Consider the following 17,619-nt stretch of genomic DNA (forward strand, 5'->3'; position numbering starts at 1 on the left):
TTCAGCTGGGTGGGCTGCGCAGACAACAATATATAGCTTCATTAAGACGGTTGAGTGATCCTGTTTGAGTCCAATTGAAATAAAATTGCTGCAGATTGTTATGAACAGTTTGGGGGTTTAAAATTGTTGGCATAGTATGTGGATTAGAGAAGGGATTTAGTTTTTGGGCTATTGAATCACTAAAGATAAAAGACTTAAAGTGAAAACGTGTTCATGAATTTTAGGGGTTTTTTTATACAATTTTTGGGAAAGTTGTCCAGACCTAATCTCAATAGTTTTGTTTTCTTTAGTTATTTTTTTTTTATTTATTTTTCATTATATGTCTTGGACTAACATGTCTCATAAGATTGTTAGGGAAAAAATGAATCTTCTCTTCTTTTTCCTTTTGTGCTGCTAACACCAAATATCCAAATTGTATCCCCTTAACTGAGGAAAGCCATGGAGAATCCAGTTGTGAGCCAGTCTAAACAAAGACTACAGTTGGTCTTTACCAGGACTAAGCATCTCGAACAAATCCCAGGCTAAACGAAAACCAAACAATGAAAGTTAATGTTTTCAAATCAACCCGGTTTAAACAAGGATTAAATCATGTCTTAGACTAAACCAAGCCAAACCAAAAGACTCCTGAGTACTACTGCAGCTTGGCCATATCGCAGCAGCTGTATACCCATTTTATTCTAGACTATCAAAACCAAGCATTTCAGTGTCTTCTTGTTTCTATATATATCCCCCACCTGTGTTGCGTGTGTCTTTCACGTCAGTCTCGTGTGGACGTGGCCTGGCTGCATGTCCGAGCGTAGTACATGCACTACTTCCTCCTGTCTACATGTGTTTGTCAAAGAGTGCAAAAATAGCTCCACATCAGCATGGGTTTGCACTCACCACACTAATGCAAAGGGAGAGAGTGAGTTCAGGCCAATGGTTTTATAAGGTAGTATCAACACAAAAATAGTATCATTACAGTAGACTTTAACAGCAACTATGAGCTTTAGGCGGCGTACATAAAAAAAAAAAAAAAGTTTATGTCATGGGATTGAAAAATTGGTTGAATCAATTAGCAAAGCACTAAACAATAAAATACACATGAATCTTTGCAGAAGGTTTAGTTCAGGGCTGTCCAAACTATGGCCCAGGGGCTAAATGCGGCCCTCAGACCAATTTTTGTTGGCCCTCATGCCTCCTCCTAAACTGTCCCAATTGATCAGGAAGTATTTTTTACTACAAACTGAAGAGATTCTACCTCTATAACCTGAATAACTTCACACTGCATTGTGACACAGAACTAAAAATAATCTTCCAAGTCTTATTGAAGGTACAATGTGTCTAGTGTGATGTGCAGCTATCTGTAGGAAGTGCCGACAACTTCATAGCTCTTTGTTTTGATGACGTTTACAGTGACTTCAGCTCCCATTGGACACCGCAGTTTTCTATTGCGGAAGTCAGCGGAAGTCGTTTCTTTTGTTAAGTTGTTTCTTTAATAAGTTGTTTAGATTAATACAATACAGCAGACAAAAGCACAATATGGCTTCTTTGTAAACCGGTGTAAAAGTACTCCACAAATATCTACATACACGCATAGAGCAGTAGTTACGTTGAAAAGATGAGCTATGAAAACCCCACTTTGATAAGAAGCAAACTGGAGGAGTCTACAGGCATGTCTTGAGTTGCTAATTTATTCGGATGCGTGTGTGATTAGCATGAGTGATTCAGAACAGGCGTGGGCCATCTCCGGTTCCTCCTACAGACCAGACACATGGATGTATGCAGCCTATGGACACTGTGTTATGGGTATTTGTCAGTGTCTCTCAGTTCCTTTCCAGATAGTTGTGGTTTAACACAGTGTGTGCTAACAGCCACATTTTTATTTATTTTTTCAACAAAGACAACAAACAACAAAATAGTGTTGTCACAAAACTAAAAATTCAAACTCGATTTCAATACTAGGGAATGCACTCAATGTCCGATACTGATTACGATACCACAACAAAGATAAAAACCTGCTCCTTTTTGGTAAACAACATAATAGTACTTTCTTTATCTTAGCATGAGGTCTTATATTTAATCTGATAAAGCTCAAAATCTGTCATGATCCTGCATTTTCTGTCTCCCTGTGTGCTTTCCCCTCCCTCACCTGTTTGAGCCTGGAGCTGGGCAGAGTTCCTGGCTCCTCCCGCGCGCACCTGGAGTGCATCAGCGCAATTACTCCCACCTGCTGCGGAGTATAAGAGGAGCCAGGACTAGACACTCGGCGCGAGATCGTTGTCGTTCCTGCATCCTGTTTCGGTGCCGGATCCTACGCGTGTCTTCACCCTGCTTGCTGCTCCGACCCTGCTCCGACCCTGCTCCGACCCTGCTTCCCAACCCTGGTACTGTCTTGGCTTATCTCTGCACTCCACGTTACTGGACCCTGGTTTGCACTCTGCTCCCTGCCCTGGTGCTACCCGCATCGTTGTCTTCGCTGCACTCTATGCTCCGCTCCTGGATCCTGGCCTGCACCTGGCTTCTTGCTCTCCACCAGATCAACCCTTGGTTCTGTATTTTGTGTCACAAACTGTAAATAAACACTGTAAATCTGCCCCAAGTCTGCACTCTTTGGTCCGCTACACCCACCGTTACGACAAAATCAGACTAAACTCTCCAGGAAAACTCAAATTTTGTCAATATTAGTTTGAGTATTGATTAGAATCTGATTTTCCATATATCTGACAACCCTATAACAAACCAAATTATAGAAGTTGTGCGTAAAAATACGTTTTTTCATTATGTACAATACTTTTTCTTTTTTGCACAAACTGTCAATAGACTGTCAATGCCAATGCGATACATAAGAGTAAGACAATTTTACAGCACTACATAATCATTTAGTGTTTGTGGGTGGTTACAATTGCTGTGATCCCCTCTGCAAACATATTTACCTGTGGATACTAATAAAGAAACCTTGAATTTTAAACAATTGAGAGAGAATTAGGTATAAAAATCCAATAATATAGACCTTCCCAGTGTTTTAAACAGAGCAGCTGCAGGTTTTTCTGGTACCTTTTATACGTTAGCTGCAAATACGTGGACAAAAATGCATTAAAAATGAGGCCGGCCCCAAGTATTTGACAGTAAAATATTAGTTTTATTACATCGAGTAGCATAAATCCTGCATATTAGTTATTTCTCACTGGCAAATGCAACAGACATAAAAACAAGAATCATTTATCTGCGCCGTCTACAGAGATTAAAATGAATGTTTTTGTTTTATTGTCCTATTAAAATGAATGGGACAGAATGTTAGAATATCAGTACAAGATTGTGTGTGCAGCAAGTCTAAATTCTAAAATGCCACTCTTGGAAGGGTCTGCTGCTAATGCATTAGTTGCTTCTCACTCAGCAGAAGGTTACCACTGAGCGAGGAGTCAGCTCCTCGCTGACCTTCTGCAGTAGCCATATATATCACAATTTTCATTTCATTCCCTTCTCACTTCTTCACTTCTTTGTACTGCGCTTTTTTTCATTTTTCATCCAAGTATCCAGGGCAAACACATTCCTACCAATCTGACAATCTACTAAGTAATATTGCATTTTGATTTACTGTTGATAAAAATATGCACTCTCCACTACATTCCTCCACTCTTCACCTTCTTTCACATCCAATACATCAGAATCGTCCATCTCGACCAGTGTATGTTTTTAGCCACTTTAACCATCTGACTCACCATTGCAAAACCTTTTATAAGCAACGCATTCTTCAGTGTGCTAAATTTAGGCTCCCTGATTAAATGCTCCTTTTCTTCTTAGCTGAAATAGCTGCAGGTCTGAAAATAGCATGTACCTTTAAATGGATGATTCACTGGCAGATGATGCCAGATGCTTGGGCTGCGTGCGTACATACGTTTGAGATGTAACAAGGTGATTATATAGGGCAACCTTAAGAAGGGCAATGATGATCATTAAAAAGCAAAGAGCAAAATATCTCTGCAGGATTAACAAAAGGGATAAAGAAATATGCCATTGGAATTAGATATACATTTTGTATTATTAGGACATGTATTCTGTTTTGTGCCTATTTCTGCACTTATTTGATAACACCTAAATACACTCCTTATTTAACCGTAATAAAGCATGACAACTTGATTCATAATGAACAGAGGTGGGAAGAGTAGCCAAAAGTTTTACTTAGGTAAAAGTAACATTACTTCAAAATAATATTACTCATGTAAAAGTAACACATAATATATCAAGACCTAATATATTTAAATGTATAAAGATGTATAAATTTAAAGTTAATGTAATTTGTAGAATTTTCAAATAATATACACACAAATTAGACAAATATCTGATGGAACAGTGCAAGAAACACAAATGACCAAATCAACATAAAGCTTTTGTCACTTGTAGACTCACTCACACACGAGAGAAGCTCGGAGTAGAGCCACTGCTCCTACACGTCGAGAGGAGCCAGCTGAGGTGACTCGGACATCTGCTCAGGATGCCTCTTGGACGCTTCCCGAGAGAGATGTTCAGGCACGTCCCACTGGGAGGACGCCCCGGAGAAGACCCAGGACACTCTGGAGAGACTATGTCTCTTGGCTGGCCTGGGAATGCCCCAGAATCCTCCCGGAAGAGCTGGAGGAAGTGTGTGGAGAGGAAAGTCTGGGCCTCCCTGCTGAAACTGCTGCCACCACGACCCGGACCTGGATAAAGCAGAAGAAAATTGATGGATTTCTAGAGCTGTAGTCGACTAAACAAATTTTAAAACCAATCGATCAATCAACTAAAAATGGGGTGTAAGAAAAGCTCTCAAAAACTGTACTACTATACGTATCTCTATGTATCTGACCCAAACTGCATTCACAAGACTACATCTGTACGGAAGTTCATGCAAAAACAACTATTTACACAGAAAAGTACTATGAAACAATATATTTATACAAAGGACAGATTAAACTTGAACATGAATCATGAGTTTATCTGCCTTTTACCAAAAAGGACAAAATCTTCAGCTGACTCATGTGCTCATTAACTTAAGCTATTGTCTCATATAAATCCTTAAAATCAAAATTAAATACTTTGTCAACTAATACAAACTCTGGTCGAATAAGACACCATCAACCAATCAAACGACTGAAGCCCTGTTGATTTTCTGTCGAAGTATCCCTTTAACTGAGGTGAACCTTTGCGACAGTCTACAAATGCATTAGATAACAAAATGTCCAATGCTAAACTTGTGTTCCTTCATCACAAAACCCACTTCATGTATTCAGATTAGCTATTTATTCCTCTGTGTTCACACTGTTTTTAGATGAGCGCTTTCAGAACTGTCCCCAGATCTATCATTGTGTAATAATGAACACGATGAGGTACACAAGCATACAACAAACGCTCCTTCATAAAAGCCCCTCGGTACACGATCAGGAACAAATGTATTACTCAGCCTGATCCACGGTTATTTCAGGCATCGGTAGGGAGCGCAAAATAGAAATCTAATATTACTTGATGTTGGAGTTTTAAAGCACACGCATTATGCAGAATGTACTATTTTGAGATTTAAACCATGGAATCTAAACCAGCATTGCTCTCTCATCAAAAATATACCTGAAGCTAGGGTTGTCCAAAGTTTTGAAAATCAGATACTAATCTAAATCTAAACTAGATATTTGAACAGGTATTGATGCTAAAAAGAAGTCGCGTTCACAGGACAGAAATTAACCTTTCTTGAATCGCTTTAGAATGACCTTGAGCTGTATCAGAACAAGTACAAGACACATAGACTAGTATACACCCACCCCCCTGGACCTCTATGGACACAAACCTGGACAATTGGATTATACAGATATCAGACCGTATAGTAAAAGAAAATACCGATTTAAAGTTGAAAACCACAGTCTATTGTTTAAAAAGGGGTGTTTTTAATTATTGTGGTATCGAGTCTATTCCTTAGTATCGAAATCGAGTTTGAAATTTTAGTATTGTCTTGTTTATTCTGTAAAGCACTTTGAATTACTTTGTGTACTACTTGTGCTATACAAATAAACTTGCCTTGCCTATTGTGACAACACTACCTGGAGTTGTATTTGGCTTCACTGACGCTTGTTTGATGAATCTTGTGCAGTAAATTTGCTCCCTCCAAGTCACAAAACACTAAATTTGGATTTTTCCGGGATTGTTGCGTCATAGGTAGAAATCATGCACGATGTTTGATTGGGTTGGAAAACTTTGAGTTATTATTATTATTATTATTATTATTATTATTATTATTATTATTATTATTTTAACACAGGTATTATCCCACCAAGCAAAACAAAAATAAAAAACTGAAAACTTGTCTTATACACTTTGTTAACTGATCTTCATCTGCCAAACTCTGGAGATGTCACATGTAGTTGTGATCAGATTAAATTCCTATTAGATTAGACTGTACAGCAGAGAGGCTGTTGCATATGAAGCGACACCTGTCAAACCAGTCCAGTCCTGTTCAGGCCTGATTTCTATGCATCCACTGTCCAATGTGCTCTGTTTATTCATCCGTTTATCTACAACATCCAGTAAATGACATATACTCTTTGGTGGTCTTGCAATTTGGGATAGAGAGAAAAAGAAAAAAGTATAGCAACAATAAATACATTTTTGAAAATTCTAGAGACCATTTTATATCAATTGTCTTGCATTGTGAGTTTCAGTCCCATTTCTTATCAGATCAAGGAGATATATTATGCACAAATACTTTTAAGAGCTTTTAAGTGTGCTATACTAGTTTCCCTTGTAATTTGTAGCCATGGAGAATGAGCCATGAGCGCAACGTGTTAGTTATCTCATTTATATAGGAGGTAAAACAGGTAGAAGTGTATTCATCAAGCAAAAATCTGTCAGTCAGGATCCCGAGTAACTGGAGCTACTGTCAGACGTGACTCTGAACTATCATTTAAGCGAACATTCTTCTCACAAAATGTCCTGTCATGTTAAACTGGCAGTTGACAAATGTGCAAATATGTGATTGTGTGATAAATGTTTAAAAGCTGGACATGTACAATACTCATTTTATCAACTAACTATGCAGTAGGAATCAGTGAAATAGGACTTAGTGCAAAATGAATCAATGCAGTATATAAGGGCTCTTTTAAATGGTTCCTTAACGTGAACGGTTGAAAAGAATCAAACCTTTTTCTTTCTAATTTTAATCTTTTTTTTTAATATTGATTTACACTGAACCAACACAATGATCAGAACAGAGGTAGAACATGCAACAAGAATGAAAGCTTTGGGCACAAAAAACAGATCTGGCAGCATAATATTTACAGTTAGTTTTTAAATTATTATTATTGCAGTGCAGTGTTTTATTTAGATTATTCATAATTCCAAAGGGTAACCAATCCGACAATCTATTGAACCATTTTAAACAGATCTGAGCCTTGATGATTTCCCTGTGTGATACAATGAGTTCTCACATTGGCATCATATAAATAGATATAAAAAGAGTCAGTCTTTTGAACGACTCCTGGACATGAACGGATCCAAAAGAGTCGGATCCCATGAAAGAGCTGAAAGTCTCATCGCTAAAGGGTATGTGCTGTAGAACCCAGTGCAAAATGAATTTATATACCGGTAGTATGAATCAATGCAATATAAGGTTATTAGGGATGTGACATTCGTGAACAGGTTGACTCTTTTGAATGGTTCCTTAAAGTGAACTGTCGGAACCGGTTCTCATTTTTGAAAAGAACCAAATCTTTTTTCTGTGCATTTTTATATTTATTATTTATATATATATATATATATATATATATATATATATATATATATATATATATATATATATATATATATATATATAATTTTTTATTCTTCTTATTCTTTTTTTTAAATTATTGCTATTTTGCTCTGTTCTCTGCAAAATTAACATGAGATTTTTGTTTACAGCCCATAGTACATGACCATCTTTGTGTGTTGTAGGATTCCCAGGATGAAGACCAGACTGGGGTGCCTGTCCCACAAGTCGGACTCCTACACCGACTTCAGCGAGTTCCTGCCCCCAGCTCACGAGACCACCGCACGATGTCAGAAGTGAGTGTGAACAAGGCACGCATAACGCAAATGCAAAAATCTGACCATGTTATAACATTGTTCCTTCATCAAAACCACGCCTAAAGAGGTTTTATCTCATCCATGCATGTTTGAGTAATCTTGTGATCTCTCCTCGGCCCTATTCGAACCCTCCTTACAGTTAGCAGTTTGATTCTATCAAAGGTTCAATAATTTTCCATAAATATACAGAAGCGTGATACAAAACAGTGCACTACAACTTCACAAACCTGACGCGATATGCAGTAGTTTCTTTAGTGGGATGCAAGGGGTGTGACTTTGCGTGGGGAGCAAGAAGAGGAGGGACCCCTTAGAAGTGTTATAACTCCTCTTTAAAAGTTATCCAAAATTGATTTAAGAATGGAACTAGTTGTGCACGATATGTGACAGAAATTAATGTCTCTATGTTTCGCATGATCTCCAAAACAATATTCAGATGATGTTTTCAAAATGCAATCGGAATGATGTGAAAATGTGTGTAAATATCTTGGTTGAGGTTCCAGTAACTCACAAAATGGAAATGAAATGGATCCATAAAAATAACCACAAAAGTGCAGAAATGTCAGATGATAAAAGATCCATGTCCCCAAAGGTTTGCATAGGGCTGCACAACAATGCACTTTTTGTAGTTAAAGATGTGCCAGACATTAAGGCTACTTCCTGGTTTATTTGTGTTCCTTCTATCTCTGCAGGCTGTCCACAGACGAGGTGGTGCGGTGGTCCGAGTCTTTCAACCAACTCATCTCGCACAAATGTAAGTTCATGTATTTTGATCTTTTTTTTCCCCTATATATAAGTATATGCTAATGATGTATGTTAGATTTTATGTTTTAATAAAAGTAGGCATTAGCTTTGAAATACATGGGTGATTTTTTTTCCCCCAAACATCTTTTAAAATAAGAATGGTTTTCAAGATTAATTTTCTGTACATAACCAATAAAGACTCAGTGTCATTTAGCACCACAAAGGGTCAAATTTCTCCAGATTCTGAACTCACATGCTTTTACAGCAGATTAGCTCGATAGCAACAGCAGGAGCAGTAGGAGTAGTATAAATATAAATAGAGCTGGCACATTGGGTACACAGTTTGTTCCAGTTTTTCACCTAGAAGCAATTTTTTGTCACGGGAATAAAATCATAAAACACCATATGAACTTAACAACAATAAATAAGACCCATAATGGCCTCTATTAGAGTTTATTTTGCATCCACACTGCCACTACCATCCTCTCCCTGCACTACCTCGGAGCTATGCTTACATAAGGCTGTATGTTGTCTACAGAAAGTCATTTTTATTTAGCTGTCATATTAAAATAAATGGTGTAGAATGTTTATATACAGTACCAGGCTGTGGGCAAAGCTATGCTAGTATTAGTATTAGCAGTTAGTGGTAGTAAGAGTAGTAGCAGTTTAATAGTAGTAGTGACAACACCAGTATTAGAAATAGTAGTAGTAGAAGCAGTTCTACTAGTCAAGTCATTTTATTTGTATAGCACATTTAAAAAAAAAAAAAAAAAAAAAAAGTTGCATCAAAGTGCTCGAAGCCACAGTAAAACAGTAACATTATTAGTACTATTACTAGTAATAGTTGTAGTAGTACTAGTTAAATTAGTAAACAACTAGTTAGACAAATAGAGCCTGTTATTTGGGTGCTCATTTTGCTTCATACTGTTTTTAACTTTAAGCATTGTGTTATGTTTACTTTTTCATTTCCATTTCTTTTTGCCAGCATTATATAACATAGGAGGTCACTTTAAGAAAAGAATATGTCAAAGATTTTCCAGTGCCTTTAATAATAATAATAATAATAATGGCTTACACTTGTAATGCACTTTACAGGCTTGTCAAAGCCTCTCAAAGCTCTACACTATAGTCATTATTCATTCATTTCCACACTTGGTGATGGTAAGCTACTACTGGACTGACGGAAGCGAGGCTGCCAATCTGTGCCATCGGCCCCTCCGACCACCACCTATCATTCGTGCACACACCACTTTCATACTAGGCAATGTAGGTGAAGTGTCTTGCCTAAGGACACAACGACAGAACTTGTTCCGAGCGGGACTTGATCCTCCGACCTTCGGGTTGGGCGACCAACACTCTAAACACTGAGCCACTGTCGCCCCTTTATACTTATTCCTGTGCATAAAATTTTAAATTCCACCTTGTTTAACCCTTCAGATCTGCTTCTGTCACATAACAGAGCCAACCTTGGAGATGTTGGTCCTGTAGTTTGGAGACTTTACTCAGTTCAGTGCTTAGTCCCACAGAGGCTGGAGACAGGGCAGCACGGCCATTAGACAAGAGTACGCCCAGGGTAGAGGGTTCTCTCAATATCACAATAAATGAGAGTAGTTTAAAATGAAAGAAGAATACAAAAAAATCAAAATAGTATGTGACTGTCAAATACATTTTAAAATTATTAAGCTATTAATTTACCAAACTGTGATTAGGCCTGTTACTGTAAGATGTAATTAACAAAACAAATGTACAGCTTACAGTTACAGTCCATCCTAAAATAAATAGAGATGTGTGCCTTTAAAGAACAATGGGCAATCTTTTCCAAAACACTGATTTCTTCCCTATACATATCTTAGGATTGATCCATACTGATGAATATGTTTGTAAATAAGGGCACATTTTCATAATTTTGTGAGTTAGCTGCCACACATTTTTTCATGCTGCCATATCAAACTTAAATGTTGCTAATTTGGAGAGTTCAAATGCAAGATTGTTTTTCTCAATATTCTGTAGCCTGAGCCCTCCCATTTCCACAGATGTTCGTAGTTTTTTGAAAACGTATGCATGCTTTGTTTTCCCTTTCCTTAGATAGACATAAGAGTCTATTTTTCACCCACACCACCACCACCAGCAACTCCTTGCACTCCCTCAGAGCTATACTTACATAAGGCTTAAGACGTTGAATGATAAATAATGATTCATATCCTTCATCACTAGTGACCTTTGCGGTGATCCCTGTACGCTAACGGTTAATAAACACACTTGGATGCAAAAGCTAACGAGGTAAAAAGTGTGACGTAGTATTTCTGACATCAACATAAAGCGTCAGCAGGTTTAATGGGCTAAACCTAATGATGACGGTTAGCAATCCAGGCTTACTGAACTCAATGCACTGTCTCATACACTGCAGGCAGGGATGATGTAAAGGGGAAGTTATAGAAAACCAAAATTAAAATTTAAAAAAAAAAAAAAAAAAATAAAAATAAAAAAATAATATAAAATAATAATAATAGTAATAATAAAATAAATACAATTGCTGAATATGTATTATTATTATTAGTATTATTGTTATTGTTATTATTTATCATTTATTTATGTATTTATTTATTTTTATATTGTTTAATTTTTTATGTATTTTTTTTAACCACTCTAGAAATACGATTTACCAACAGATCAAGTCAACAGAAAGAGAGTCGGATGCAATGGAACTTTCAGAAATAAGTTATTTATTATAGTTTGGTGTTTTGATTCTCAAGGCAATTGTCCAATCAGAAAGCAGAATGAGCCTCACACGAGTCTCTTATTTGAGTTGCCACTGTCATTGCTGAAATCCACTTGGTTTAAATCTAAAATGAGTCTCTCTGATCTGAATCCCCACTACCTAAACCCCAGCACCTGCAGCAGATCTGGTTCCCAGCGCTATAATCTGAATGCAGAATGATCAACTTAAACCAGCTAGCCATATACACAGAGGGAAATCGGTCTGATCCCCACACCCTCCATCCCGTCTCAAGCCAGAACATGATCGTGTAATCAGATTTGTTTATTTCACTGACGCATGTGAAACGAAGGAGCTCATTAGTCACCCTTCATTTTGAACACAATAAAATTTCACTCACTGATTCTGCAGAAATTTGCAGTGTTTTGTGATAATTTTCTCGTAAACACCCATATTTGTTTTGATAGGGATGGACCACGTGTCTCCCTGATGGGTTGTTCCAATCATTTGAACTTGGATGATGCACTGGTGACGACCGGTGTAGTATTAAAGAAGTGCGTATTCTGAATCCCGCTTTGTCAAATGACAGAAGTTTCAAAACTCTTCAAAAGCTCCAAACTGTTGACATCATTTCTCTACTGGACTAAGCTTCTACGGCGTTAACACTCCTTCCAGTATCAGTACTATAATGACTTTCCATATTAATCACCATTCAGACATTTGTTTGAGTTTTTCTGTTATTATTGTATTTTACTGCTCAGTGTGCTTAAATTGCCCCTCTGGGATAAATAAGGTGATTTGGATTTGATTTTCTGATTTTTGTTATAATTTTGTTTCTCCATGAAAAACAGACCTGGGTTTGTGTCTTGTTTCTTGCACATAGAGTTTAACACACAAATCCTGCATATTTAGGCTGTGTTCTTCTCTCAAACTTAAACATTCTGTTACATACAAGAGGTGTGGCACTGTATTTTTAAACTCCTTACACCTTCACTCGAATCAGTTTGATAATTTCAGTCTTGGACTTCCCAATCACTACTGAACAAAGGTTAAAGGTAAATTCACATATGTCCCCTTTAACTCATCAATTTGATATCCAGTCTATCCATAAACATTTTACACATCATTACTCTTCAAAAAAATACTATATTTACCGCCTACAACATTTCCTAGAAGCTCATTTGTAAAACTAGGCTGCACTGTTTTCACAAATTACAAATAAATTACATGAACCAGGATTGGCTTCTGTGACTCCTCCCTCCCAGCGGTGAAGCCATAGTGCATTACATATGGGCACTGGAAGTTAGTAAAGAGGAGAGCTGTCCACATTGCGCAGACAATAAACACCTGGACTTCCTGATTCAATTGACTGAGCATTACAGAGGTGAGAGACGCGATGTTCCCAACTCAAACAAGGCAATGGGTGCATTAGATGCATGTGCACAGGGTTATGAAACAGACGGGGCAGGAGAGTGGCTTTCACATATACAGTCTGTATGGCCATGTAAAAGTCAATAACAGAAGGCTACGTTAAAACTAAATATGTAAAATAGTATTCCAGGGCTGATACAATGTTGCAATTGAATCTGAATAATAATTTCAGTTGGTTCAATTATCAGATCACAACTACTGCATTTATGTAGGTAATAGAAAATGTAAATGTAAGAAAAATTCTAATCTGTCAACTGGACAAAAAATTTGTGGAGTGTTCAAGCCGCTTCTTCAGTTCTGGTCAGATTATTGGTGGACACTGCCTTATATCTGAATGGAGGAGCTAGTTACACTAAAACTAAGACACATATTGTTTACAGTTTCTGTTTGTAGGCTGCCGGACTCATATTTAGCATAATCATTCAGAGATGTACAGCAGACTGGGGTCCTGAGGAGCTCTCATGACGGTGTTGATACATTCTGTTATGGAGTGGCTGTTTAGTTTCTCCAATGTAATGCTCACTGCAATCTGGAGTGGACCACATTGCTTTGTTTGTGGCTCGGGGTTTTGTCCTTTGGATGAACCAGTTTCTGTCTTACAGTGTTTGTAGGTTTGAAGGAGACCGGGAGCTTTACAGACACACCCGCTGTGTAGGGAATGGTTTGTGTTAGTGTTTACTCTAGATAAGCGGCATCTCAGAGCGACACAAATGTGCAATTACTAAATGTTCTGAAATTTCCGGCTCCATTGACTCTGGCTCTGATTCACTTTGCATTGGAAAACTGTTGCCCCTCTCTTCGTCACTGCTGCTGTCAGGCTCATCATTTTGGTCTTAAAATGTTAGTATTAACCTGCTCCACACCACATGTGGTCAGAATTTCTAACATGCAAATTCGCCCCTATTATCACTAGCCTTGATGAGTTTCATTTAACTGGAGCCAAACGCTAAGGGTGACGTCACACTTAGTCCACGCCCTTGTACAGTCTATGGCCTTATGCGTAATAAGTATATAATTCGTAGACAATTTACATTTGATTTATTAAGAAAACATTAGTAATATTTTGGTGACGTCAGTTGTTCACGTAGCAGAGCCCTGTCCCTGGACCTTGAGCACGGAAACTCAACTCGATTGGAAGTGGCCTCACAAAACCATTTACAACTCGATCCTTAGACCCAAAACAAAGAAAGCAGTAGGGTTAATTAGACTATGCTTATGGGAGTTAAATGAAACACTTGAGGCATGAACGATTCAAAATATGATGAACGTTCACATCATAGGGCAGTTCAATGGGAATAATTAATAACAGACACTCAATGAACAATAAGGGTGCGTTAGTTTCATATTGCTCCTCCATTCAGGCATTTCTGTGTACATGGAATTCATGAAGACATTTAGAGGATAATCATTTCTGCCATAACAAAGCAGGTACAAAACAACAGTAAAATGGAAAAAAAAGTGTACTTTACTTAATATGAATAATATGCTGTTTTTCCTTTCATATGCACAGCTTGAGGACAATAATAAGAGTTCTAAACATGACACTTAAATGGAGGCCATGCCTCCTTTCATGCAGCTATGTGTAGAGAGTGTACCGTGTGTCAACATTCACAGCCTAATTGAATCACTCACAGCAGCCCGTGTCAGAGTTAACCTTGTGTTCACATGCACACATTCAATTATTGCAAGAACATTGTGTGAATCAGGCCTATTTAAAAAAAAGGGGAATTTTGTGCTCTTGTTAATGCTGTGATTTGGGGTCTTCTCTGTATGGTGGACCACACTGTACCCATTAGTGAAATAGAAACTAAATGGTCCGGATAACTTGACATGGCGCTCTGTGGTTCAGGACAAGTACAAGTTATTTCTGGGCTAAATTAGCTGAAATGGTTGATTTATGGTGCAGGTTTGTTTTGACCTCATGTCTCCTTTTTTTTTTTAATTGAGAGTGTAGTGTTGTTTGCTTCAAGAGATTTAAAATGGATGCATTTAGGGGAAGGAGCCGGATAAACATGGGTCTGTTGAGGGGACAAACAAACTAACTGCTCCTTAATATACGGACATGACAGAACCTCAGCTGAACTGTTGCCTGATGAGAAAGATTCTTTATTTCTAATGGTTGTGTGTGTTTATTTAACTTTTTGTTTCTATTCATTTTGTTATTCATGTGCTGGGTCTAGGGATGGGAGTATCAATATTCAATTATTGATCAACACTGTTCATGCAAATATCAATGCTAATTATGCAAATTTTAAGAGTGACCTCAATTTGAGAGGGTCATTTCTTTGTTGTTTTAAGTCACACTTTTGCCAGCAGCATTTTGGACTGATCTAGCTGTGTCAGGTCTTGTTCAGTCTATTTGAAGCCCTTTTGTTTAAATCCCTATATTTATTTAAATCCCTTCACCAGTATTGATATCGTAAAAATGACCCTCTAATGTACTTATGTACATATCAATGCCAAAAATGTTGGTATCGTCCATCCCTAGCTGGGTGTTCTGCACTCAGAAATTATTTTACATATTTTAAGAAAGTTTTCAGAGCTAAGCTTAATAACTTTCACTTTGAAAATGACGAATTTGATGAATGCAGATTGTAGGCACTTCAGTTCGTAAAACTTAATTATAAAAAACCTCTGACAAAAACAAAAGGTACATCTTCCCTCATCATTTCTCAGAATCTTCCCTCTGTACTTTGCAGTACAGTAAAACATGCTTTTCCTTCCAAGAAATGATTCAAATTCAGAATACAACATTTATTATTCATTGCTATTTTTTTATTTTTTTTTACTGTAAATGTTTCACAACAAGATGAATTCTCATGTAAAAATCCATGACCAGAATCCATCTTGTACTGCTCTTGTGTCTGCCCACAAAAGCACATCTGTCACAGGGCAGCTGTGTCGTTTGGACAGAAGTCAAAGGCAAAGCACCTAAACGAATTAAAACAAACTAAAACAAATGTGACGATATGGATCATGGAAGTACTTCTGCCTAATTTAGCAGAAACAGACTATATTGTCTTGCAGAGTGCATGCAAAATGAGACGCTTTGCACATTTGTGGATGGGAAATCTAAACATCGCAAAGCGTTATGGGAACCTTAGACAAACAAACGTTAAAGCAAAGCATGAAGCAAAACAACCTCCTTATTTTCAGTTAAAACATTCAGTAACACTAACTTGTTTTTCCTACATAATTTGTGGTTGTACAGAGTGTTTAAACACAGAATGTGTGCCATCTGCTGATTTGTTTGTCTAAGGTTGTGACATTCTCTGTAAAATGGGCTGTTGAACCTGATACCTTCTCGCTGTGAGACGAGAATGCTCAACCACTCAGCCACCACCATGTCTTTTGTCTACTGTTAATGCGTAGGCTTCTGTTTATAAGGCAGACAGAATAAAGGGCGAGTTAACATGTCATTGCAACCGAACCCTTTTAGACTGCGACTCTTATTAATGCAAGCGACAGAGGGCATTAATGAGCTATTTAACAGAGAGAGAGAGAAAAAAAACACATTGCAAAGCTCTATGATGACTTCACTTCTGGGAATAAAATGGAACAGCGGTAAATCAGACCCTTAATCACTTTAGATTAGATAAAATAACAAGGCTTTCAGGAAGCTTTCAAGAACATGCCAAAGTGCAGGAAATTAAGAATTATATACCCTGAGATGTGCTTTTCCAGTCTGTACGGTATTAGTATGTACTGTACTTATTTCAGATTACTTAAAGAGTGATTGAGAGGTTTCTGCCATGTTCTAATGTTGTTCCCTTGTCAAAAACATGCCTGAAGATGTCATCCATACATGTTTGAGTTTTTTAGTGATCTCTTTCGGGCCCTATTCGAACTCTCTATATGGTTAAAATTAAGATTCTGTGCAAATCTGAGCAACCATCCATACTCTCACACGACAATTCTACATAAATATACAAAAAGGGAACACAAAACTGTACAACTCGACAAACCTAATGCGATGTGTAGTAGTTTCTTTAGCAGGATGCACTCTGATTGTGTTGTGATAGCACTCTGAAGGAGGAGTGACTTAGTGTGGAGAGCAAAGCGAGGGGAGACTCAGAGTGTAAAAAACGGTTACATAGTACAGGTTACATAGTACACCTTTAATGATAAAAGATCATTGTTATAAAGATGTGTGTTGTCCATGAATTTGTAACATTATGCTGCACTGGGAGGCACGTTCAGCAAACATGGCATCAATTCTACAATCCTATGATGTTTAGATGCAAAATAAATGTACAGGTAAACCGGTGCAGTTATTGTGTCCTTGGGCAAGACACTCCATCCACAGAAGTATGAAGGTGGTGGGGGTGATTTGTGGTCTGGGGAGTCTGCGTTTGTATTTGTCTATTCCAGGGCATCTGTGGCAAAAGTAGGTCACCAAGTATGTGAAATTATAGAGTGATATTTTGTTAAATACACTAACTAAACCTTGTCATATTTATTTTTCTTCTTCCTATAATTTTTATGTTTTGTTTTTTTGGGTTTTTTTTGTTTTGTTTGTTGTTGTTTTTTTTTTGTTGTTTTTTTTTTTTTGGGGGGGGGGATCATTATGAACAAGAAAGAAACTTTTTTTTTTTTTTTTTTTTCCCGTTTCAGTCTTCAACAAGCAAGCGAGATATTCAGGCAGTGTGGTAAACTTACTTTTT

The 17,619-nt window shown here is 37.5% G+C and overlaps 1 protein-coding gene across 1 annotated transcript in view; it reads left to right on the forward strand.

The window, feature by feature from the left end:
- The window catches only part of LOC117369999 (regulator of G-protein signaling 8-like), a 42,308-nt gene that overhangs the window by 22,541 nt on the left and 2,148 nt on the right, over nucleotides 1–17,619 (forward strand). Inside the window, exons 2-3 of the mRNA XM_033965341.2 lie at nucleotides 7,936–8,046; nucleotides 8,757–8,818. Coding sequence (XP_033821232.1) covers nucleotides 7,946–8,046; nucleotides 8,757–8,818 — 163 coding nt within the window. The 5' untranslated portion in view covers nucleotides 7,936–7,945. The remainder of the gene's footprint in view (nucleotides 1–7,935; nucleotides 8,047–8,756; nucleotides 8,819–17,619) is intronic.

This window comes from Periophthalmus magnuspinnatus, chromosome 4, assembly GCF_009829125.3.
Source record: "Periophthalmus magnuspinnatus isolate fPerMag1 chromosome 4, fPerMag1.2.pri, whole genome shotgun sequence".
In the NCBI taxonomy this organism is placed as follows: Eukaryota; Metazoa; Chordata; class Actinopteri; order Gobiiformes; family Gobiidae; genus Periophthalmus; species Periophthalmus magnuspinnatus.